At 39.1% G+C, this 26,021-nt stretch overlaps 3 protein-coding genes across 6 annotated transcripts; 1 reads left to right on the top strand and 2 right to left on the bottom strand.

Moving 5' to 3' along the window:
* Nucleotides 1-1,481: 1,481 nt before the first annotated feature.
* On the bottom strand, nucleotides 1,482-8,988 carry LOC117557376 (TRPM8 channel-associated factor homolog). Of its 3 annotated transcripts, none has more exons than XM_034233199.1 (13): nucleotides 8,862-8,988; nucleotides 7,917-7,989; nucleotides 7,015-7,771; nucleotides 6,369-6,585; nucleotides 5,862-6,153; nucleotides 4,954-5,255; nucleotides 4,682-4,856; nucleotides 4,345-4,436; nucleotides 3,444-3,654; nucleotides 3,084-3,320; nucleotides 2,658-2,881; nucleotides 2,374-2,487; nucleotides 1,482-1,889 (listed from the first exon to the last, which is right to left on the bottom strand). In XM_034233199.1, the coding sequence occupies exons 3-13, from the start codon at nucleotides 7,659-7,661 to the stop codon at nucleotides 1,650-1,652; spliced, it is 2,751 nt and encodes a 916-aa protein (XP_034089090.1). In that variant the 5' UTR covers nucleotides 7,662-7,771; nucleotides 7,917-7,989; nucleotides 8,862-8,988; the 3' UTR covers nucleotides 1,482-1,649. The 3 variants fall into 3 exon arrangements, with proteins under 3 accessions (XP_034089090.1, XP_034089091.1, XP_034089089.1); XM_034233200.1 differs by having other exon boundaries at nucleotides 7,917-7,985; nucleotides 8,862-8,961; XM_034233198.1 differs by lacking the exon at nucleotides 8,862-8,988 and having other exon boundaries at nucleotides 7,917-8,118.
* Nucleotides 7,996-17,184, top strand: pnkp (polynucleotide kinase 3'-phosphatase). Of its 2 annotated transcripts, none has more exons than XM_034233203.1 (18): nucleotides 7,996-8,014; nucleotides 9,258-9,390; nucleotides 10,562-10,608; nucleotides 11,253-11,531; nucleotides 11,680-11,970; nucleotides 12,762-12,841; nucleotides 12,932-12,989; nucleotides 13,106-13,213; nucleotides 13,312-13,383; nucleotides 13,593-13,641; nucleotides 14,172-14,242; nucleotides 14,471-14,563; nucleotides 14,646-14,742; nucleotides 14,851-14,912; nucleotides 15,470-15,579; nucleotides 16,132-16,219; nucleotides 16,313-16,380; nucleotides 16,647-17,184. In XM_034233203.1, exons 2-18 carry the CDS (start codon nucleotides 9,270-9,272, stop codon nucleotides 16,765-16,767), a joined length of 1,815 nt encoding a protein of 604 aa, XP_034089094.1. In that variant the 5' UTR covers nucleotides 7,996-8,014; nucleotides 9,258-9,269; the 3' UTR covers nucleotides 16,768-17,184. The 2 variants fall into 2 exon arrangements, with proteins under 2 accessions (XP_034089094.1, XP_034089093.1); XM_034233202.1 differs by lacking the exon at nucleotides 7,996-8,014 and adding an exon at nucleotides 8,017-8,046.
* si:ch1073-280e3.1 (complement C2) lies at nucleotides 16,257-25,434 on the bottom strand. The gene is made up of 19 exons (XM_034233201.1): nucleotides 25,293-25,434; nucleotides 25,042-25,148; nucleotides 24,126-24,273; nucleotides 23,825-24,010; nucleotides 22,383-22,556; nucleotides 22,120-22,218; nucleotides 21,839-21,981; nucleotides 21,547-21,688; nucleotides 21,292-21,426; nucleotides 21,031-21,135; nucleotides 20,742-20,879; nucleotides 20,051-20,151; nucleotides 19,856-19,967; nucleotides 19,018-19,165; nucleotides 18,686-18,759; nucleotides 18,417-18,508; nucleotides 17,674-17,806; nucleotides 17,543-17,592; nucleotides 16,257-17,459 (listed from the first exon to the last, which is right to left on the bottom strand). The coding sequence occupies exons 1-19, from the start codon at nucleotides 25,342-25,344 to the stop codon at nucleotides 17,283-17,285; spliced, it is 2,316 nt and encodes a 771-aa protein (XP_034089092.1). The 5' UTR covers nucleotides 25,345-25,434; the 3' UTR covers nucleotides 16,257-17,282.
* Nucleotides 25,435-26,021: the final 587 nt, after the last annotated feature.

Raw genomic sequence — 26,021 nt, 5'->3', positions numbered from 1 at the left:
CATCTTCAAGTCAAGGTAAGACCACCATTTTATTGAAAATGGGATCTTACTAAGAGAGAACAATTCAATATTTAAATGATAAAATTACATTTTTTGGGTATCCTTCTGTTGAACTGTCTGTTTAAAATTAATTGAAGCATCAGACTAATAAAGCTTTTGAAAATAATATTATATTTTGATTTAGGTCAAAATATAATATTTGTAAACCTGAAGAGTCAGTGCCAGTGCCTCACCAGCCATGAACCTCACTGCAGAAGCTCATATATAGACATCTGAGTTTTTTGTGCCCCACCACTTTTGTACATATAGAAACGCCACTGAGAATCGGAATCAGAATCGTGGAAATTCAAACGATACCCAACCCTAATCCTGTGTTCTATAGGGAGCCAGTGTAAGGCAGCCAGAACAGGAGTAATGTGGTCCCTTTTCCTACATGAGCTGCAGCATTTTGAATCAGCTGAAGCGACTTAACTGACTTCTTGGTACACCCTGATAATAAGGAGTTACAATAATCCAGCCTTGAAGTAACAAATGCATGGACTAGTTTCTCTGCATCGTTTTGAGGCAAGATATGCCTGATTTTTGCAATGTTACGTAGATGGAAGTAGGCGGTCCTTGAAATTGATTTTATGTGGGCGTTATAGGATAAATCCTGATCAAATATAACACCAAGATTCCTTACAGTCTCACTGGAGGCCAAATGAATGCCATCCATAGTTAGTATATCTTAAGATAATTTGTTTCGTAGATTCTTTGGGCCGAGTACAATAACTTTTTTGGACGTATTTAACATCAAAAAGTTTAAGGTCATCCACGTTTTTAAGTCCTTGAGGCAGTCTTGAATTTTATTTAGATGATTAATTTCATCAGGCCTGATTGATAAATATAGTTGAGTATCATCCGCATAACAATGAAAATGTACACAATGATTCCTTATAATATTATCTAACGGAAGCATATATAATGTGAACAAAATAGGTCTGAGCACTGAGCCCTGTCGCACTCCATGGCTAACTTTGGTCTGCATGGAAGATTCATCTTTGACACATACAAACTGAGAGCGTTCAGATAGATAGGACCTAAACCAGCCTAAAGCAGTTCCCTGTATGACAAGTAAGTGGCATACTAAACTCTTTCATGCCAGCTTACCACATTATTTACATTTAGTATATAAGTATGGAGCAACGTGAAATACAATGCATATTACATTGTGGATTATACAAAATTATATTTGATTATATTAACTTTCGTTTTAATTATATAAATCAATATGGAAACCTACCACACTCATCTTCAAAATAGCCTACATGGTAGAAATTGTATTAACTCAAAAATGGAGGCATGCAAGAAAAAGCAACATTTCATTCAATAATTTTATGTAACACAGGGTGAGTAATTGATATACAAATTATAATTGTGTCGGTGAAGTATTAATTTAAGGAACCCTTGATTTTTGTTTTGTTTTATAAAATATTTCTTTCTTTTTTTTTAAATAAAAGCTGTGTAACTCTAACTTTTGGAAAATATCAAAATAAACATACTAAAAATACAACAATGAAAAAAAGTCCGTTAACCCACTAAATAGTCACTGTCCATTTGGTCCTCATTGGACCCATCTCCCTGCACTTTTAATGAGCAGCAGTCTGCAGTCAGCCATACTGGACCATGGGGTGGTCGCTCCAGAGAGGCAGGGTGCTGAGTTTCTCCTCAGTGGCTGCGTCGATGGGCCAGCCCCAGGACTTAAAGAACGCAGACAGGTTCATCCCCACAGTCTGGGAGAAGGTCACAGCATACAGGTTCATCTTTCCATTGTTGTCCTTTGGAGAGCTGATCTTGAAGTAGGCAGCAAACACTTTCTTAAAGGCATCCCAGCCAAACTTATCTTGGAGCTGCATGGAAGGAGACATAGGTAAAGGCAAATGTAAAAGGAAATATAAAAAGCAGTGTTCTCTCATTTTTCATTCAACATTTTCAGGTCAACCAGGGCCAGAGATCTTTAGTATTACTACATTTAAAAAAGAAGAGGCAGAACAGTTTCTGCTGGTTTAAATTATAATTAATTAATAATAACATTGGTGTGCAAAGTATTATATTTTGTTCATTTAAATTGCATGTTTTTTATACATATAGGCCTGAGTATTTTAATACAAATAATCATCAAAAAATCATCAAATTCTAAGCTTGGCGCTCTGCCTTCTCTTTAGTTCTCCTATTATACTATTTTTTAGGCATATACATTATAGGACTCAGATATATAAAAAACCTGTCTATGAAGTGTTTTGCTCAAAATACCAAACAGATCACCAATCTAGCCATGCCTCATACCCCTCTATTTCAAATAAAAGGGTGTAAAATACAGCAATTTGTTCTCACCTGCATGTATGTCTCCAGGGCCACCCACATGCTCCAGGTGGCGAGTTTCTTGCCCCCCTCAGCGTAAGTCTTTGCCCGTCCGTTTCGTTTTTCTAAAGCCATAGCTCCATGAGCCTGCATTAACAAGATGGAATTATATGATTGTTCAACAATTACATAAAAGATAAAAGCAACAAAGACATTTTTGGGACAGCCATTGTTATGAAATACTGTGATATTACATTTGAAGACCAGGCTTTTCTAGCCATTGGTTTCAGTTATTTTGTCAAAAAAATGGACTCTACCTTTCCCCTTTCGATCCCGAACACCTCTTCATGCACATACACTGACCACAGGTTGCATGTGCACTCTGTGGTGTTTGGTTGGAATTCCCAGCAGCCTCTCTGTTGGTTGTGTCCCAGTTCATGGATGGGCCCCCACAGGCCTTTCCCCCGAATATGGGCAGTGCTGACCAGCTGAGCTGCTGTGGCCTTTTGTGCCATGATAGGATAACCTGCATGCATGAAACCTGGATTGAGAAAAATCAGAAAAACATAGCAGTTATAGCAACTCCAATATATCGATAGGTGTGAACAAGAATGGTATTCTGTCTATATGTGATTTGGGGACCTGTCCATGGTGTACCCTGCCTCTAACCCAGCATTAGTTGGGACAGGCTTCATATTTTCTGGACTTTCAACAGGATGAAAAACAAATCCAAATACACTCACCATGGGAAATCTGCACATCTGTCACAAAGCGTTCTTTGCGAGGAAATTTGTGTGGTTTGGCCGCCAGATCAGCGATGCTCCTCATGATCTCATCCCACAGCGTTGCCAGCTCATCAGGGCGCTCCAGACTGCGAACAACATCTGATGGTACGGTTAGGATGATGTTTTCAAACTCCAACTCTGCCCAGGGTGACGGAGCTGTGCGCAGCAACGACCAATCAGCTGGTGTGGTCACGCCTGAAGAGAAAGAGGGTGGATGTGTTTAAAACTGAGCAATGAATGATTTATTTTACATACTACACACCAGTTATTACACATTCAGCAGAGACACAACACAGTGTCACCCAGCCACAGACTCACCTGATTTATAATATGGCGCAGGTACAGCCATCTGCACGGTGACCTCTAGGCCCTCCACTTTTGTTTTGGGAGGAGCCACAAGGTAGATGAGCCCCCCCCACAGGTTGAACACCTGCATCATTTGTGCGGTTATAGTAAACCGCGCATGAACACACGGTGCTCTCTTTACCACTCCAGCATTTAGGTGGTCTGTTTGACAACCTATCTGGATCTGAGGAAGACATATGATATGTGTTACTGACTGTAAGAATAATTTGTTCTATAAATAAAATAATGCTACCGATCCCCTAAAAGGCAAAACTGTCTTGTGAACACGAGAACGTTATTTAAAAAAATATGTGTCCAGGTTCCCTTAGGGTCCCCTTAGAATGCAATGCTGGATATATGGATAATCTGAGATTGCAGTACATGTAAAGACTGAATGGCACTATCTACCAGAAAGTGTTTTTCTCCTCATTTGTTGTTATCCGTGTGTGCTATTGGGACAACAGTGCATGTACTGTAGATGCAGTGACCAGTTGCTACCATATAATCCCATTTTATTTGTTGATGCAGTTTACATTCCTCCTAAATCAAATTTAAAAAATGCACTTTCAAGAATAAAACTAGTGTTTTTGTGTGGTTTTGTCCTGTTTTTATTTTTGTTGCATAAATGTACAAGGCTACAGCTGCATTTTACTGTGCAAACCTGTAAAAGTGACCCTTGAAACTTGCCTCCTAGATGTTGGGGGGAAGATGGGGCACTAATGCCTCTGCTGGGGATGTGCTTGATCACCTCTAGGAAAGTGAGCTGGGATATGTTAAGGGTAGGCCTAGTTGCTACTGGGCACAGTGGTATGCATGGCGTGGGCATTAACATAAACACAATTAACTCAGTTGAACTCAATATTGTTTTCAGCACCTTCCAGCCCTTGTTGACAATCTCTTCAGGCATGGCAATGTAGGTCTTCATACCAGGAGAGAGATAGAGACCTGTACTGATCCACTCCTCGGCTATAGACACAAATGCAACAAATACACATACAGTAATTAGATCATCAAGACCATATTTACATGGATAACATTTGAAATACGCATTTATCTTATTCCCTTTTAACTCTACGATCGGTAGACTAGTGCAATTTAACCATACAATCATTACTGCAAAATAAACAAAAAATAATCATGTTTGTGCAAATACTGTCTAAGGGTTCAACTCATAAACTACAAACTACATGTTCTTAACAACAAGGTCTTACCTGCTGTGTCAACATCAGTCTTGATTTTGTGGTTATAGACAACCGGCATCAAGGGGTTATCCTTGATGAGGTACGGCAGGAGAGCATCAGGGTTTGGGCAGACCTTATAAATCTCTGTCGCCAAACTGAGGAGCAGGTGGTCTTTGGGAGTCTTCACAGGGCAGCTGTCACACACCTTGGAAGAAAAATTATGAATTATCAAAGATGTTTCTGTGACACATCACTGGTTGTTAGCTGTGTAATCTTCTAGTTTAATTGTTTTGTCCACAAACCTGAGGCATACCTGACTTCATCACAATGGCAGTGAGGGAGGACACCACTTGTATATAGGAGGAGCATTCCTTGGCATCCATGTGCAAGAAGATGGAGCAGTCTCTGCCCAGCCGTTTGAGGTTTTCCTCCTCATGTTTGCTTAGTTTCTCCCCATGGGCTACATGGCCAGAGAAGCGGTGGAGAAGGTGGCGGAAGTGGTAGTTGTCTTTGATGAACTGTTTAGGCTCAGGGGCCTTGTGTAAACCTCCTCCGATTGTTCCTCTCAACAGACTCAAGCCCATTGTGTTCAGGATATGGTTACCTAAAAAGGCAAAACCTAACTTTATCTACTGTGTTTCATTGTTGAAATTAGTACAATGGCTTATAGAACATTTACAACTTAAGTTTATGCAGGTCTGTTACATATGTAAAGCAGTAGCTGGACATCCCATGGTAAATCCTCACTTTCCTGTTTGTAACTGAGCTTCAGTTACATGTTTGCCAGGGTCAATGGCCTATACTTAAGTAGCGGGGGGCCAAGCTCAATTAAGTCACTTTGTCAGTAAGTTATAAACTGTGTCTGGAACTTGTCTATTTCAAGCTTGAATCCTATTGGGCTTTATGAGCCTTCAACTCTGTTCAGTAGACAATTTTATAAGCATTTTAGAATTATCTATAATATTATTGTATTTATACTTTGAACACATGTTCTCTCATTCTAGTACTCACTACCATGTTAATGAATGAAAATGTGTGGGGATTTACCTATTACAGTTTTGAATTGTGATTTATGACTTATTGCCTATACATCCACACCAGCATAAGTATTTAGAAGGTATTACCCGAAATATGTTTAATATGCATTATGATGTGTTATCATGCATTTAACTATACATAATTATACAACTTTGGGGGTGCATTGCCATACCTGGGAAATGTGTTAGTTCGTTTTGCCCAGGGTGTACCTGTGCCCAATTCCAGGCATGTCCACCAATCAGCAGGCCTCCTCCCTCTGCCACAAACTCTTGGATTTCCTTCGCATGTTTATTGCTGTACGCTGTGCTCACAAAAACACTCAGACCTTCCTTGAACTCTGTCCTCTCACACTTTAACCCTGAATTGCTGAGAATAGCGAGGGGATGTTCTGATGCTACTCCAACGACCCCCTGCCGACCTTCATCCAGCCAATGAATGGCATTGTTCCAAAACGGAGCCAGTGTCTGTATTGAGACAGTTATCACAAGAAAGGAAGCAATTTGTTAATCACAAAAAATTCTGATGGCTATAAGTAAATATGTAACAAAATAAATAATACAATTATCTGTCTGAATGAGATCATCATTCTTTCAGACAATACATTTCACTACAAGAGCAAAATCTGTACTGAATTTTCACTTTTGAAGGTAGAAATTTCCTATTTGAATGTAAACTCTACCTGTCGTCCCAGAAATCCTTCATGTGAAATCACAATGACTCGTCCCTGCCCATAGTAGGATCCTGCCAGGAACGTCTGTCCATCCTTGGTGGTACCAATAGGAAAGGCAAGCGAGCCGTGGACCAGAATCTCAGAACTTACTGCTGAACCCTGGAGGTCAAACTCTGAAACCCCCGTGAGTAAAAACTCCAAGTCATCCTCAAAATCCTTACCGTTTCTGTTTGTGAAAGAGGACAAGGGAAGCATAGATGCCAACTATTTGGGTCAGTCTATTAATAACCATATAAATCATGTGAAAAGAAAAAAAATACCACTAAATATGGGCTATGTAGTAAGTTTTATCTTTTAATTTGGGTTTTGATTATTTTCCGTTTTGTTATGGATATCTAAATGACAGGAAAACCATTGGTGCATGGCATAATCCTCGGGTCACAAACATATCCTGACAAACAGCAGCTATGGCATATAATTATTATGATATACATAATATACTTAATGTAATGTATGGTACATAATATATTTGTTACAATAATTTCAACATGAATAATAGCATCATAGACACGTGGGCAAAATATTCCTAATAGAAGGTCTCCCTCTCAAATATTTTTTAAAAGTGCAATAAAAGAAAAGTAGAGTGTACACTTACACCACAGCCATCCATGACGATGGAACCTGAGGGTAGACAGGTAGATACTCTATCTCACCACGACTCTTAGAGAAGTAGATCCCCGCCACACCAGACACTTTATTTCCCTCAAATTGCAGCAGCGCGTTCTCTTTCGGATGGTTTGCAGCCCAGTGCCACGCCTGACCGGCTATCAGCACTCCTCCTCCAGCTTTCATGAATGCCACCAGGTTCTTTATGTCAGCACCCATGCTGTAGGCATCTGTCACATAGACACCAAACTCCCGGCTGTCACCTAAAGAACCAACCATTTTGACCTGGAAACTGGATTTGCTGAGGTTATCAGCGACAGCCTTCACTTTATTGTTGACCCCCACAGTGAGGTTGTCAGATCCTTCTCCTCTCAGCCAGGTCAGAGCGTTCTCTACCAGAGCAGGAAAAGCGGTCAGATAGCCCTCATGACCGAGGACCACAATCCTCCCACTGCCGTACAGAGAGGCTGCCATCAGGGTCTGGCCTTGGCTGTTCATTGCTAAAGGAAAGGAATGGTCTCCAATCAGCAACAAGTCACTGGGAACACAAGGGCCACGAAGGTCCAGCTCTTTCAAGCCTTTCATCAGGGACAGGTAGGCCCCTTCATTTTGATTTTGGGTGGGTTGGTTGGACATGGCTGGAAGGGTTGATGCACTGAGGGTTCACTGAAGAGGGTGGACAGCAGGATAGCAGAAACAGGTGTACAGTTCCACCTAGATGTTTGTTGTGCCAGTTGGTTTTCCAGCTGGATAAGAAAAAACAGAGAGGGAGAGATTCAAACAAGCATGAAGACCGAAAGTTTAGCTGTCATCCACCAAGTGCCAACAAAAAGAGTTTACAAATCTGCATTACAACCAAACACTACCTTAAAGCAAAGGTATTTACATTACCTGTAAGTCCAGTTTTATTTTGTCTTGTATTAGTAGGCAGTTTTTCAGGCAGGCAATCAACCAACGACACTACCTGGCGGAGAGAGGAGTGAAAATAGGTGAGAGTGAGAACAGGATGAACATCGCAGAGGTAATAACAATAGGAGCAGAGCCTTCAGTGAGCATATCCTAGTGAGAGGCTATTATTGACTCAGGGTTCTCAGTGTGTGAATATGACGCGTTGGACTGAGATACACCCTGAAATAACCTAACCTAAAAAACCTGCTCATCATGTAAGAGCAAGTCAATATTTGTAGATGTTGAGAGGGCAGGACATTGGAGCTTTGCACTCAACCAATAAGCCTATCTTAGTTTCTTGAAGAAATGTATGATGACCATTGAAGAACATTTTAAATTAAATGATAGTTCAAGTGGAGTGCCAAGATATGTGACGTGTGAGCCTTTTGTCAACTTTCTAAACATTTTTGCAACATGTAAATTGTGAATTACAATAAATAATATTATGTGAATGTACAAAGCAAGCTGCTTTTCTTTAATAAGCTTTAAGCAGCTCTCTCATATGCCTCTACAATAGATCAACAAAAGTGCTCTTCTAAACAAAGGGATTTTCTGCAACCAGACAGCCCACATGCATTACAAAACCTGTCCATCCTGTTATGGAAGCTGCTACAAAAAAAATCTAACGATATAATCAGACAGTGACGGGAGAAAATGACAAGCAAAAAGTCAAATGTCGCTTACACCAGTAAATGCATAGGTGGAACGTTTATCATTTTGATCCAATGTGTTCGTTTGACCTAGCTTTCTTCCTTAACTCTTGTCATTGAGTACATACTGTATGTGCGTCACTGTTCTGCGCAACACACAACCTAAACTCCTTAGATCGCGCAAAAAAGGACATTTAGGTGATGGTGAAATCACAAAGTGAAAAAAAGTCTAATTTACCATTCCGTTTTATCAATCCCTAACACATTACGTTACATTGTTAGTCCACAGATAACATAAAATCATTGTTTGGGTGTGTATGGAATCCCGGAAAAGTCAAAGTCAAAAGCGGAACCTTCGAGGGGATCATGTTTCCGAACGACCGTATTTTTATGATGGTCTGCGTCTACTACACTACAAAACATGCTCCATCCGGTTTGTTTTTCCTTCACTCAAACAAGCAACTCAGTAACAAAGAAATTGGGGCGAAACTAGTAATGTTACATATTTATTCATATACACAGCCCCCTTGTTGCGATAAGTAAAACTTCTATGTTTGATTTATTCATGCAGCGAGTCTTTCAGACATTGCACATTGTGTATTGTTCAGAGTAAAGCGGCAGTGTTGCTGTGCAGGTGCCCGCTCGCATGTCGTGCTTGCTGGTTGGTCCCTCCGGAGCCCGGGTCCCTCTGGAGGACCGACGAGCAGTGATTCTGGGCCGGGGGCCTGACACGGGGGTCACCGACAAGAAATGCTCCAGGCACCAAGGTAAGGAAAATGTCAAAGTAAAGGCATTGGTGCTTCCTCTTGTGACAGTACGCGCGGGCAATTTATTGTCAAATTGAGTCTATTAAACTGCAGGTCTGCTGCAACTATGGTTTCTTAAATCAAATAATGATACTTTAAAATTGCAGTATAACATTTATTCTGAGATTTTAAACTCGTTTTATTCCACTATCGGTTTTTATTTTTCAATTTGCATGGCTCTAAAGTGATATTCAAGTTTTAGGTTTGATTTTCGACAGTCAATGTGGTTTTATTAATCCGTTTCAGACTGACCAATCCAATGACACAAAACCAATGTTATTTTCAATAACTCCTTGCTAAATAGTTCACATCAATTAAACTTATTATTTACTTTCATTTCATTAAAAAAATCATATGAAAATGCACTTGCATCCAAAAAAAAGAGGTGTGTCCTACTTTTCCTGTGTAGTAATCATAGACTGTATGTAGTATGTAGTATTACAATTCTGAATTTAGACTGACTGGGTCACATAGCATGAAAGTTGTTGAAAAAACCAAGAGTATTCAATAAAAAACAGCATTAAAATATGCATTTAAAACAGAGATAGCACTACAATCCAATAAAAGAATATGTGGTTTGTGTGTCGAGTGCGGTATCACAGGACATTGGAAGCTATAATTCAAAAAATCATACTTTTAATAGAGAAACGTCTGAATTTTCACAACAACACTATTATGAAATAGCACCTAAATAACATGTAAAGAGTTGTTACAGACAGTAATATATTTCTTTATGGTTTTTGAGCCATAAAGTGTTTAATAAAAAACGAACTTATAGTAAAAACCAATAAAACTGGTAGTGTCCTACTCGTCCAGTAATTATGTCAGATAAGATACATTTATTATAATTTCCCCTAATATGGGCAATTTAGTGCAAAGGTATTGAACATTAGTTTTGTGTCTTTCAAGTGGTAAATTATTGGTGAATTGTAATCTGGAACCTTGTTTTAAACAACTATTTAAAAAAACCTCTTTGCAGTGTTGTTTAATAAATAGTGACTTCAACTACTAAATAATTATCAAGTTGTTATAAATTAGTTTACTTATGTTTTCAGCTCTAAATTAAAAGCCAAATATGTGTGTGCATGTGTCTGTATGTTTATATGATAATACTAATCCCTTTTTATTTCAGTGAAGGTGGTGGCTTGCTATGCAGACCAGGATGTCCTTGTTACACAGGTATGAAAACAAACACTTAAGCCCCACCCACATATCTCAGTTTATAGTTCAGTTAGTCTCCCTGTGAAGCTGTCCGACTAGAAAAACACCACTGCTTGACACACTAGACAACACTGGCAGGAATATTGGGCTGACCCAGCATTGTCAAGTATGTACTTCCTGGCAAGAGTCCCCTGTTGCGCATGTGGGATACTTGGGCACGAGGTGGAATCACAAATAATAACTCATTATTATATTCATATTCACTACTGTTACCCACAGATATTTCCCCTGTTTACTGAGGACAGGCCTTCAGTAAAGTACTAAGGTGCACCAGAGAAAACAAGTGTTGCTATTTAAATGTAAATAAATAAAATAACCCTAGTAATGTAACCCTTTTCAATGCCTGCAAGCTATTATAGCGATAACTAGCATAAACAGCTCAAACTCCCCTATGACACATATTTAACATGTTAAACTTAAGTCGCTTATGATTGACAAAAAAACACAGAGAGAGAGAGAGAGTAATTATTTGTCACAACAAGCGTCAGCTTCGTAATTTTAACTGAAAACCTTATGTCAGCTCACCTCACCGCACTATAACCTCACAGTATCTGTACAAAGACTCTAGTTTAATGTCCATACATTTCTATTTTCTTCCACAGCTGGGTCCCAATCCCAGTTTCTTGGATGATAAGAAGCTGGGTCGAAGCCAGTCAGGTAAACTCACCCATGGAGGCACCATCTTCCTGGTAGATCAGAAGTACCCGTTTAAACTGCGCTACTCTGTGAGCCCAAACGGATCAGCCGCCAACGAATCACGAAAAGGACTTAAAGCCACGGATAAGACAAAAGGAGGAAGAAACGGGCAAGAGAAAGAGGCACAGTCCAGTCCAAATATCCAGCGCAGTATAAAGGATTTCTGTTCTAAATCTCCTACGAAGGTATCCCCTCTGTCACTGTGTTCAAATCGATTTAGTGTCTTTTTCACATGTATCATAGTTGCTTATTCCAGCAAAAATAACGTTTACTAAAATAAATGGAAGTCAAGCTGGTGAAAAGAAGTGTATTTTAATTTGTTTTTCTGTTTAGTCGTCTAAAAGAAAGCTGAGTCCAGAGAGGGGCAGCCCTAAAGTTAAACGCCGAAGAAGAGATGAGGAGGCCTCAGAAAGACAAGTAAAGGAAGTGGAAGAGGATGATGAGGAGGAGAGAATAGCTGATGAAAAGCTCAAGCAGCTGCAGTCGTGGGCAGAGAAGTCAATAGCAGAGAGGAGTAATAGCACACAGCCTTCATCATCTTCGAAAGGCTGTCTCAAGAGCAGCTGGCAGCAGATCGGCAATCTGATGCTCTACACTGCTGCTGGTGTCGAAGGAAGTGACAAGGTGAGACTTCTTGCAATGTGCTTATTTTTAAATGTAGTATTTCTTTAGTTTCTAAGGTCAGAAAATCAAACAGTGTTGTGGTAAGTAACCTGATATTTCAATGTTATCGTTTCATATAACATTTTGGCCCTTTTGATAAAATAGGAAATATTGCAGAAATATTTAAATTAAAAAAACTCTTGTCATGTTAAAAATCAGCCATTGAATAAAAATCACAATTTTAGAAAATGCTAGTTCTGCCACTGTAGATCAATCAACGATAAGTCTGTTAATGTATTAGTTGCACAAATAAGCTAAGAAAAAAATATTGATATCATTGTAAATTGAATAACTTATTGGACTATTGGTTGGACAGTACAATTCATATATTTCTTATATATTAAAAATCCAGAAATATTCCTTATTTTAATCAATAATACAAATAATTAACGGCATCATCTTTAGTCACAGGAAGTGACTAATAAAACCTTAACAGCTGTTGTTCTTTAAACACAGAAATGTCCACTATAAAAACATTTGTTCACTTCCTGATTCGAATTGTCAAATTGATTATATATGTTGTCATTTTTTATTGTCGACATATTTTTTCCAGTGTTTTTTTTATTTCCTTTTCATATTTTAATTGATTATTTTCTGCACTAAAACACCAAGGCCAATTCCTTGTAAGGGGAAACCTACTTGGCAATAAACCAATTTCTGATCTTGATAAGGTTTTACTTAGATCACCTTAAATGATTTCTGGTGCAGCTGAAGTGTAATCGCGGAACATTCCTCTCGTTGTCTTTCTCCAGATTGCTGGGTTTGACATAGATGGTTGCATCATCACTACCAAGTCTGGTAAAGTCTTTCCCACTTCGCCAGATGACTGGAGGTATGTCTGCACTCCTTAATATACTATTTGAAATAGTTACTCATCATTATATCATGAATTGTCATATTTATTTAAGTATTTAATTTACAGGATTTTGTATCCTGAGATTCAGCCCAGGCTGGCCAGCCTGCTTAAGAAAGGATACAAGGTGAGGAGAGTCAAGACGCAACAGTTGCAATTACAATATAGTGCAGTTTAGAAGATGATAACCTGTGAAATATGCAACAAAACTGTACCTAGTCTACCCTGTCTTTGTTTTTATAGGTGGTGTTCTTCACCAACCAGATGGGCATTGCTAGAGGCAAACTGAGACCAGAAGTCTTCAAGTCTAAAGTAGAGGACATCCTCACCAAGCTGCAGCTACCTGTGCAGGTTGGTCGTGTTGTGTATTAATTCAATTAATTAAGCAATCTTTTTCCTAATATTGTACAAAAAAAGGTTATTGTATCCCCACATTGTCTGTGTTTCAGGTGTTTGTAGCAGCGGGTTCTGGTATATACAGGAAACCAGTGATGGGAATGTGGAATCACTTGTGCGACAAGGTAAATGTTTCGGAGTCGCATGAACACACACCCATGTTATTTCAGAAGTAAACCTCAGAGACGGTTTGCATTGTGCAAAGTCTAAACTTCTGTACACTCATTTAAGCTGAGTCATAGGAGCCGCCCGTTAACCCATCCCCGGAGCTGTATCTTCAGGTTTGATAATAGTCTATTTCTGATCTTTGTCTTTGCTTGTGTTCCCTACTCAGGCGAATGATGGCGTGACTGTTGACAAGACACAGACCTTTTATGTGGGAGGTGAGTTAGGGTGGGCGTGAAGTAATGTTGCCATGGTGATAAACATCCCATGCTTAAAGGTTGCCAAACGTGTTCCCAGTTATGAGGTACGGTATGACAGAGAAGGACACACACACATGTATTTATTTTTGTTTTCAAAACATAACTTTGTGTTCACTGTTATAGGCCTAATACTAAAACTACACTTAAAGGGGCCCTATTGTGCTTTTCGGGTTTTCCCTTTCCTCTAGTATGGTGTATATAGGTTTTTGTGTGCATGTAAACGGTCTACAAAGGGTGAAAAGAGGTGCTGCAGCACAGGCAGTATGAGGAAAATAAAGAGCTTTTTGAACATTAAATAATGTAAACATGTCACAGTCGAGACACAAAATACAAATATAAACCTGAAAAAGAGCAGACTATGTCCCCTTTAACAGCCAATGTGATGCCTAGATCTGAATCTACCCCCCAAGCCAAGCAATGATGAAGAATGAACAACTTCAAAATCCCAAACGTGCACACAGAGCCTCAGACTTTACCTTTGTGCACAGATGCTGCAGGTAGGCCGGAGAACTGGGCTCCAGGGAGGAAGAAGAAAGATTTCTCCTGCAGTGACAGAATAGTAAGACTCAAGATTTTTACTCTGATTATTGTTTACTGCTTTGTGCCGTTCCTCCTCTTCCTCCTACTGCCATGACGTTTTATGTTTGTTTCTTAAATGTCATTAAAACATCATGTAAATGAATATGACTCAATGTTTCTTATGACCCATTCATGTGGAAAGGTTGCACACCACTGACACAATGTGAGCATTATGTACCCACTACAGTCTTCCTTCTTGTTTTTCTAGTTTGCTCTGAACATTGGGTTGCAGTTTCACACCCCAGAGGAGTTTTTCCTGGGATGGAAGAGTGCCCCCTACAGCCTGCCTCATTTTGACCCTGTGAGTACAATTTAGTTATGACATTACATTTGTCTGTTTGATCTGATTCTGTTAAACATATTTCTTTACCTGGACCTTTTAGAGGACAATTGACTCCACTGCGAGACTCTACGACCCCCCGACTGCCTCATTAACCTCCAGCAAGACAGAAGTCATTGTTGCGGTGGGCTTCCCTGCATGTAAGAGGAGAAGCGTTGTGTATATTTCACCTTTTCTGTCCTCTCCTCCCACCAAGGTTTCCCAGCAGTTAAATCTAATATTCTTTCCTCTGCTTCCTCGTTGAAAAGCTGGTAAATCCACGTTCTTCAACACCCACGTCATTCCCAAAGGCTATGTTTACGTCAACAGGGTGAGTGGATCTTAATAAACAGGGCTCCTGTTCTTCCCCAGTACTGAATGCGTTCAGAGCATCTGTTTTTATACAGTGGTGATAAGTCACTAAGTGCATTTACTTTACTTAACTACAAATTTGAGATACTTTTACAATGTATACTTTTACTGTGCTACATTTTCGAGGTGTATATTGTAACAAATGTCTTGTAAATTCATAGACCAACAAATGCATATTTAATGATTAGCCTATATATGAATTAAAGGTAACCATTTTGATCTTTTCAGTTGTTAGTAGTGTGAAAAAGCTTCATGTTTGCTTCTCAAATGCAAGGAATACTTCTTTCACCACTGGTTTTATACATATATTATTGTTGGTTTACTTTGTTTATTTCCTACCCTGATGGCATATTTGATACACAAGTTTCTAACTGTTTTAACGATTGTATCGCAATAATAATGAGAACCTCACGGTTTAGACACATTTGAGTATTGTTATTTTATACCATACTGTGGGCACTTCTGTTAGTCTTCCCTGACATGTTCTGACCCAGCACTATTGATGGTTTGTATCAGGACACACTCGGTTCGTGGCAGAGCTGTGTGACATTATGTGAGCGTTCTCTGAAGGAGGGCCGCAGCGTCGTCGTGGACAACACCAACCCAGACCCGGAGTCTCGCAAACGGTAAAGCAAAACTGAAACTCAATTATTGACCAAACTCTTGGCAAAAAGTATTCAAGCTCCCTGTAAGTATTAGCTGAGTTTTTAGCCAGTTTTAATGGACCAGCGGACAGCACAAGCCCAATTTGTGTCAGCTAAGGACAGAGAAATGATGTAGGCACAAAAAAAAAATGGGATAGTACCGTTGTTACTGAGTATTGGATCTCAGCCAACAGAGATACCACAAAAACAGGGATGGTAGTAGAGATTGTAGGTCATGAAACAATACACCTTATCTCATAACAAAGAACAAATCAAACCCATTAATTTTTTTTTGAAAAATGATAGTCATACCAAACAGCTGGTGTCAAAATGTTTATCTAATCACATTTTCAAAATGTTTAAAATGTAAACCTTGTCTTTTAAATTGATCGTTTTCAATACTGCATGTCATGATCCTGGCCACTAAAGCTGCATTCTGTAAATATTTTTGGTTAAATGATAATCCTCTTCATTTATTTTAACCCACATTAAACCCAATCTGTGTCGAAATGCTTTTCATGTCTTGTGTGACAGATATGTGGACGTCGCCAAGGCAGCCGGAGTGCCGTGTCGCTGTTTCCACTTCTCCGCCTCTCTGGAGCAAGCCAAACACAACAACAGAGTATGACTCTCCTCTAAACTCACTCTTCACTCTTTGGTTGCTTTATCCTGTTTTTATTCACCAGTGTTTGTATTCATGCACATTTGTTTTCAGTTCCGAGAGATGAATCCATCAGAGAGCAAACATATGAAGGTCAATGACATGATTTTCCACAGCTTCAAGTGAGTGACACTGACGATGTTTCCTATAAACTTATAATATAATATATATATCTATAATATAATATATATAATATATATCTAACCCTTATAATATATAAACCGTTTCTTGTGCAAAAAAGCTTAGCACTGAGGTTAAGTAAATCTAGCTAAATGCATGCTACACAGATTCTTCTTCTTTGCTTCCTGTTATGAAAAAACAAACTTCATCTTGGTAATAGTTTTACTGGTAGTGGCTCTGGTACTGATCTGAATCTCTTTCTGGACAGGAAACACTTTCTGGCTCCTGCTCTCTCCGAGGGATACTCCGAGATCCTCCAGATCCACTTTGTGCCGAACTTTAAAGACAGCCAATCAGAAATCCTGTTCAGGCAGTTTTCTGAGGGCTGATTGGAGGATAGGCTTCTAACAACTTTGACCTCCACATTCTCCCTGCCACAGCAAAAATAGAGATAACAGCCAGTGAAGCAGCTGAGGTGTGAGATCTGAGATTTGTGCAGAGCTGATTGTCATTGCTCACAGTATTATGCAATCTGAATGGCTAACTACAACAATGATAGAAGACCTGTAATGGTAACTAAACTTGGATTAAATCAGTGTTTGATCTACATTATTATGTCAATGTACAGATATATTTCCATATGATATATCTGCCTAGTTTCATGCATATGTTATACATGTTCAGTATATAAATAATTCAGTGTTAAAAAGAGGAATATTTGGTTTTTATATCGTGTATAATAAGGACGTCCTTCTGAGTGAATTAACTCTCATCTATTTGACAATAAAGCTTTGGAAAACACTTGATATCACTGTCTACGATTGTCCTTTATTCCTGTGTGAGCTATATTGAAAACTGCATTACGTTATTTTGGCGTAAATCTTGGCGGTTCTCAGCTGATGGATTATTGGTGTTCGACCTCGGGCAGGAACTGGATCTCTTGACCCAGATGCTGTTTCAGCCACGGCATTATCTTGAAAAGGTCGATGTGAAAGTCTCGTGCATCGGGAGGCGGATTGTCGCTGGTCCATCTGAGGCCTGTGTCACATACGTTTGTGGTGCCCCAGCTCACTACTCCCACCTGGAGATGAAAGTAGGAAAAACGTCTATATGATTCTGATTGGAAAAAATATGTTGTTTGATAAGAAATAACTTCTTATTGACCTGAAAGTAACGCTTTCTTTTTTGCAGATAAAGGGATCCACCAGAGTCCCCTTAAAGAAAAGAGACAACATTAATGTGAATCCCATGTTGGTCAAACTGGCAGAGAGATACAGTAAGTGCAGAGTCCAAACCTTTACAGGTGATGGGGTCCTTATATGCTGTGGACCCCCCAGTACACAGGAATCTGTCTGGTATGTACTCATCCAAAGTCACATTGGTGGGGTCTTTGAGTGTTTGCCTTGCCTTCTCCACACAGCTGGGTCTCTGCAGACAGAAAACGAGTTACATTTCAACACTTTCACAATAAAACAGAAGTATATCCTCAAGGCAGTGCTAAGAAAAGGAGTGGGATTCTTAAGTAAAAATAGATGGAAACACTAATTACAATTAAAAGTCCTTAAGTAAAAATATGTAAGTATTATCATTAAATGTACACAATAGTATTAAACAGTAGCACTCTTATAGATCTTTTTTAAATATAATATTCAATTATATCGCTGGCAATTATGTATTAATGCTGTTCATCAATGTCTAGCCAATTTACACGTATTTTACCTTGTACAACACTTTTATAATAATATAGTATAGTACGGCATCACAACAGCAAAACGTGTGTTTTATATTTTAGAAGTTTCTAGTTATTTAGTTTCAAATAAATGTAGTAAATGTTCAATATTTTCCTCTCAAATGTAATTCAGTAGAAGTTTAAAAAAGCATAACATAGAAATACTTAAGTACAAGTACCTCAAAATAGTATATAAGTACAGTATTAAATATACTTAGTATACTAAGCACAACCCACCACTGCCTCCACATTATTAATTGAGTGTGAGCTATAATGAAGCCCACAGTCTTTTCATCGACTGTCACTCACATGACTCTCCATCTGGATATGTGTTTGTTTGATTTTGTCGTTCTTATTGATGAAAAAGGCGGCTGTCTCCTCGTGCGGTAGTAGTGCCTTCCCTGTATCGACAGATACATTTTGTATTAAAATACTATGGGATCTTTCAGGATTTTCTTTTTGAATTCTGAGTCTGAATTCTACGTTTTATTAAAATAATTACAATTTAACATTGTTGCAATATATTTGTTATACTCCTAGTAATATGAATGCTTCTGTGCAGTCAAAAGTTCACTTACTGTGCTCCTGACAGGTGGAGTTGACTCTCTTCATGGCTCTGCTGGCTGCCACAGTACATGGCAAGCAGATAGGCCTGGAGTGTGACACACACACACACACACACACACACACACACACACACACACACACACACACACACACACACACACACACACACACATACAATTAATCTTAATTAACGCGTTAAAGTCCCGGCCCTAAAAATAATATAAACCATAACATAAAAAAGAAAGAAATGTCTTGTAAATAAAATGATAAGTAATAATTAAAAAGCTCATTTTTTGGGTGTATCACTTGTGTCTAACAACATTTTTTCCTCCTGCTGTCTTACCTGGCTTTCCATGAGAGCGGGATACTCTTGGTCACCTGAACCAGAGCTACATCGTAGTCGTAGAACTCCGATACATTTCTGTGTTTGAGCGCCCTGATGTTGTACTTTGGGTGCATGATCACCCTCTCGGAAACCACCCTGCCCTCACCTGGGAGACAAAGAAGCAGCTTGTCATTTCATGAAGTTAATAGAAAACCTATCTAGACCTTCTGTTTGACACAATCTGTTACTGTAGGCAATAACACTTGGAGAGTTTATGTTTTGACTCGAGAAAACTAATGCCAGAAATCTATGAAACTGTTGATTCTTTTGCACATTTTCAACCCTGTTCCCATACCGGGAATTGAACGGGTTGGGTTGTAATCTTTCTGCACAACACATGAACTCTCTCAATTATATATGTACTGTATAAATGATATCTAAATACTTTATGTTCATTGTCTGGGGCCCTATTCTCAAGCTTCCTATAGCTAATTGGGACATTACACATATCTCCATTATCTCGTATGATTGTAGTTGTATTTTTATTGACACTTGTGAATAAATAAATTAAAGTAACCGGGGTGAAAACCAGGAATCCTAACCGCTAGAGTAGACTATGTGCGACTTGTTTATTTGTTTTATTTAGGATTAGTTTTCTATTTGTTGATATGTACTATGCAATTTTTCAATACACTATCCCATGTCGTTTGTTTGCATATTTTCAACATACTACATACTATGTTATTATTTCCAATATTCTGGAAGTACTATACTATGTCGTTTTTTCTGACAATTTGAACATACTCTACTATGTTTTTCTTTTATCTTTAAAAGATGTTCCTTTGATGACACTGACCGTAATCAATGTGCACCTTCGGAGGGTCTTCTGTGCTCGCCCTGGCGAAGCAGTGAGCAGCTGTCAGCACCCAGTTCTGGCTCACAATGGATCCAACACACGCTGGCGTTATCTATAAGAAAGGAAAAGTTTTATTGTGTGAAAATCCAATTTCTCCATTATAATTTTAGTGACTGACCTTAGACTTAGACTGACCTTATTGATTGTTTCCACAGTGACATGCCAGGGTCTGGTGAAGGTTTTCGTATACTCCTCCCATTCCTGAGCTATCCCACACATGGTCACACTCTTGTCACCTGGATTATGAGACATTTTAATGGTTAGACTTAAGTAACTCAAATATTGGTATGATGTTTTTTTTTTTTAAACGAGCAAACATGTTTTTTAGATAGCCGGAAAGGCAAGGGGGAAGTACATTTCTGATGTAGTCTGCTCTCAATTGTTTTAGCATGTGTTTAAAACTTTAAATTCCTCAAATAATATTATTTTATCTGTGAAACAAATGTGCGAAAAGATAGGCAGGTAAAAAATGCCAAGATTGTTTCTCAAATTATAATTATTTAATACATTTGAAAAACATAAAGAAAATATTTGCCAATGAGTTTTTAAAAAAATGGTCAGGAGTATTTTCTGAGTCCTTTCTGTTGTTGTATTTATTCTGTGGAGCAATATGGTCACTTGTGGTTGAATTTAGTATGACAACAATAATAAACACTCAACATTTATTTTTCAATAAACACATAAAATAGAATAATTAAGCTAAAAAAATACGACAGATTGATTTTGTCCTTTGCCTTTCAGGGCCTTTGTATATTTTATGTTCTCAAATGTTAATCTTCTTCTGACTTTAGAGCTGAAATCTGTCCAAGAGTGATCTCCCACTTACTTATGATGCTGTTGAAAACCTCTCCAAGTATTTGGTAGTCTCGCACAACGAATAAGTGCTGCTCACCACGTTTCTTTGAGGCCAAGGAGTTCAACTGATCTTTTTTTACTTTGCTGCCAATACCAAATACATAGACATCTGCAAACAGACACACAACTTATAGGCAAAGCAACCATGTCAACACACTAAAACTAACTTGCTTTCCATGCTAGGTTTATGATGCACATTTAAACTAACTATTGTACATGGTCCATTAAAACATATTACAAACATTCTTAAATCTTGATACCCAGCTTGGTTTCATCTGTGTTATCACTGGTTTGATCTCTGTAACCTAGCAGATTCCGGATTTGGGCCAGGGCAATCTCAGGCTTTTTGCCTGTGTTGGAGTAACCTGCAGGCAGAAAGACATAAAGAGGGTATGAACGCCTTCACTGTATCCTAAAGTTAACCCTCTTATGTCTTACAAGCTCTAATGAGTTGTAAAATATTTTCATGAGCTGGAGATGCTCAAAAGATGCTGTTGTAAGACATTTGTCTGTGTTTTTACCGTCTGTTTCTATAATTATGATGTTTTGAGTCTCATTAAAATGGTTGTTGGCGCTGTTTTGCTTGAGGAAGTTGATCTTCTCACTGACTCTATAGAGGGCAGCGTAGAGGTTAGTTCCTGTCTTACGCCCATGGCCTGCAGATGTACAGATGCAAAAGATAGGACATTTCTTGAACTATTAAACACATGGTACATCATGGTTGTAGCCTGGTCATTAGATGAAAGCTTTAAGCGAATGAATGAGGACAGTCCTACTGGTATAGTTGAAACCCTCCAGAATCCAAATGATGTCGTCAATGTTTCCACTGATATCCGAGTATGTGATGTCTACAATGTCTTTTACCATAGTGGCAAATGACAACACATGGAACCTCAGCTGAACCTCGTAGCTGTCCAACTAGAAGGAAAATACAAAAAATACATGTGGTCTATGTTTCAAACCTACTGAGAGGGGAAGACAGGAAAAAACGATAGCACCAAATTTAAAAAAATGGTCTCTGTCTTTCACCCACACCTGTTGAAGCAAGTAAGCTTGTGAGACACAGACCTTTCTGATGAGAGCAATGGTTGCATTCCTGGATAAATCAAAGTCCTGCTTTGTGATGCTTCCTGATGTGTCCAGTAAAATGTAAAAGTTTATACGACTGCCTTCAGACACAAGGACGGTGCGGGCAAAGGACGCCGACGATTCTAACATGCACAGATTAAGAAAAAACAATTGCAGTTTCATTCAGTATGGTTCCCTTTGATTTTGCAGTTAAAACTGTTGTGTTGTTTATGCACTGTTGAAATGTCATGTTGGAAATCTCTGTTACAAGTCATACTAACCAGTCTTTTTGGAGTCCGGTGAGATAACATCCATGACTCCTGCAAAGGACCCGGCCATGGCTGCTGCCACAACACTGGGGGAGTCAAACATATGTGCGCCTGCAGAAAAGCACAAAGATGTCAAGGATTGTATATAATTATGTAATAATTCACAGTGTACTGTTCTGGCACTGCTTTGATGTCCAATGCTGCAGATCATTGTTTGGCCTTAAAAAATGTGCTTCTGTTATTTTAAAGGTAAAACATCAAAAGCTCCTCTGCACCTTGGCAGCGTGGTGTTGAGCCGCTCCACTCCCTGTTCTCCAGACACTCCCTTTCAGCCGACCCGAGCAGATCCAGACCAGCCTGGCAGCGGTAGATCACTTTCTCCCCTGTTTGAAAGCGACCCTCTGACCTCGAAGCCCCCGGTGGGATGCCTGGGTTACTACAGTCGTCAGCTGCAGCGTGGCGACAGGTAGCAGAATATACAATGTGTAGAGGAAACTTCTGTGTAGCTATGCAGTGGCCAGTGGGAGTCACCGACTCAGGAAGGAGACACGGGAAGAGCAGTAGCTTTGATGTCAAACACATGATGGTTTATTTGGAGTTAACGGCCGGAGGATTCACATCACAAGTCCAAGAGTCAGAGGTTCTGACTTCACGGTAGAGTTGCCACGTCAATTCTGAAGAACTCTACCCCAGACCCATGTATTTAGCTAGTTCAGAGAGCATCATCAACATGCTGCATAACAAGATAGAATGATAACACCTCTATCAGCTGACGCCAACAGGCAGGAACAGGGAGACAAAACACTGAGAGCACAGCAGCCAAGGTTACAGGTGCCTGTGCTCAGTCAGGACAGTTTGAACTGATACACTGGGTCAAAGTTATGGGCCTTGGAAAATATTCCACAACACAATGAATACTATTATTTATTTTTGTTTATATCCATTGATTTAGAGCAGATATGTATGTCTGTGCTTGTATTCAAATGTTCAGAACATAACTTTATTTGTAATAAAAAAAATATTTGGGCTGTCTCACTCACTGAGAGTGGGACTTGGCACCATGCCAATACATGCCTGTTTGCCATACTGGCTCCAAAATGGTGGAATGAGCTCCACAGAGATATCAAAACAGCAGAAAGTCTACACATTATCTGTCGCAAAATGAAAACCTATCTGTTTTGACTGCACCTTGGACAGGAAAATACTTTTAAAAATAAATAATATTTTTTTTAAAGTATAATTTCTGTATGTAGCACTTAAAATGGTTTGGCTTATTTGAAGATAATGCAATTGCAGGATTATTTCAAAATGTGTACTCTCATGGTTGATTGCAGTTGTTGCTTTGAAAAGAAGCACCAGTTTAATGAAATGTATGGTAAGACATTGAATTCAATCAGTGACCTGTTTTGTGTCACAGTAACCACAGTAAACTACAGTATGAAATCTATTTACAGGGATAATTATATGCATTCATCAAAAGCTGCTTTACAATGTAAACCTAAGTAAGCAAGAGCTTAGTCAGTGCATGCTCACTGTACCATAGGCTCTAATACACCTGATAATGGGAGCTCGGGGCCTCATGTACTTAAAGTGGATATTCTTTGTTATTCTATATTGCACTGAGGTGTAGTAAGAGGAAAAAACGCAGCCATATTGTAGTCAGACACATGATTTCTGCTTTATCATGAGTGAGGTTTGTTATATTGTCCGTCCTCACCGTGGTTGTCACAGATGGGAGTGGTTCCTGTCCACTCCCCAGACATGGTGCAGTTCCTCTGGGCTGAGCCGTACAGGGTGAACCCTTCCTGGCAGGAGAAGGTCTGCGTCGTCCCAACACGGGCCCACTGGTCCCGGGGCCAGAAGTCACCGTGATCCAGCTGGAGCTGAGCCGGACACAAGATGTCTGGGAGCAGAAGAGAGGTGGAAAAGAGGATCAAGGGTTAGGAGAAGAGGATGCATTGAGAGGTTAATACATTTGAATATACTAAACCAAAGGTAATCGTCACCCAAACTATTACCTTTGCATATGGCCCGTGAAATCTGTCTTCCATTGTTTGATCTCATGACCGACCACTCCTTATCATCGCCGCAGAGCCTGGAGCTGACCGGGAAAGGGTATTGGTCCGGGCCACAGTGATAAGTCAGCACACTTCCCTCCATCCCTCCCTGCAGAGGAAGCACATGGTCACTTTTGGAGCTAAATCGAGAGACAGAAAGATTTCCAGTAAAGGGATTCTTGATTCCTTTCACTTCCCTGACCTCGTAGTTCCTTTTTTTATAATGATTCAATAGTGAGAAATGCAGTGCTGTGCCTTACTTTGTCCCTGTTTTACATTTCTAAAATTGGATTATTATACATATTGTGTTTTTGTCATATACATAATGGAACAACTACATCAGGGTAGAGCTGAAACGAATGCCTATACACAATATCATCTTTCATTTTGATGTAAAATGTGACCACCTAGACTTTTTGTCATGAAGTAATTAAAGGCTTTATTAAGGTTCAGAGTAGAGCTGCAATTAATAATCGTTTTCACTGTGGATTTATCAAACTACTTTCTCCCTCATTGAATTAACACATGGTCTTTACATTTATTTAACACATTTTTTAATTATCTATTGAGAAGTAACTATTCAAAAAGGTGATTTATTTTCAAATTGTGTCCGACCACCTACCACCAAAACAATATTACATTTAAAACGATAAAAGAGAGCAAAGCATTACATTTATTTAGTTTTTTTGTATTTAATTTTGAAGATAAACCTAGAGAATATTTGGTGGTATTTGTCATGGTGTGACAAAGGTGTCTGTGATTACATTTTCTGTCCTCTTCAAAATCAGTGACACAGCTGATATGTTCAGCTCAGTGCTCAGAATCAGATCAGAAATCCTTTATTAGTCCCACAGCGGGAACAATATGTTATCTTTACCTGTGAGTAGGTGACATTTCCACCTTTGATGTTCTCGGTGGTTGAGCAGCTCAGAGGCTGTAGATCCTCGTATGTTTCATCATCATAATTATACTCCTGCAGTGACACTTGAGCACACACAGAAATAAACATGCATCACTTCATGCAAGGATAATCAAACAGTGGACACAGACACAAGAGTCAAAACAGCCATATGGTTCCATGTAAATTGGATGTAATTACACTCAGTAATATACAATTAAAATGCTCACCCTCTTGGACAGAACTGAAGAGTAGGATCCAAAGTATTGGTTTGACATACATGACTGCACTCTATCAGTGCTTTGTGTCTTTGAGTGACAGAAACCACAGCAAGAGTGTCCTTATCGAACAACAGTCAACCGCTTTATTTGATGACCGATTACCCATTAACACAGCAGCACCAAACAGGGAACAAATGATTGAGCAATTTAGGTCAGAACACAGATTTGAGCTCTAACTTTCATTTTTGATTGCAAAAGGATTCTCTTTTTAGGATTCTGTGGAGTTTAATATGTCTCTGGTGACTTTTTGGGATAGCTTATTAATTTAAAGTCAAGAGTGGTCTCATAAAGGGTTTTTCCAAACCTTTTAAAATAAAGTCTATCAGGGCACTTAACTGAAGTGCAATGAGCCTGTTAATGCAGTCTTTAATCTCACAATCTCAGCATGAATTGCGTTAATTCAGCATTGTCAAATTTAATCTCAGCACAAAGCCGTTTTTATTAATGCCTAATAACCCCAAATTATTACTCAAGACCGTCTCTGTGCCAATGCTATGGGCTTTTAAAGTGTGTGTTGTGCTCATGTGTATTTGTTTTATGTATTAATGCACCTGCTAGCCAAGGTTTGGGCATGAAAACGTATGTGAATAAAACATTTTAGGAGCTTAAAAGATCATTATGGGGATTATTGAGCTTTAACAGGGACCCACACCTCCACCCTCACCCCATCTCTCCTTT

Source organism: Gymnodraco acuticeps, unplaced genomic scaffold (genome assembly GCF_902827175.1).
Source record: "Gymnodraco acuticeps unplaced genomic scaffold, fGymAcu1.1, whole genome shotgun sequence".
Lineage (NCBI taxonomy): Eukaryota > Metazoa > Chordata > Actinopteri > Perciformes > Bathydraconidae > Gymnodraco > Gymnodraco acuticeps.
The sequence above is the reverse complement of the archived record's forward strand: the minus strand, read 5'-3'. Positions and strand labels throughout refer to the sequence as shown.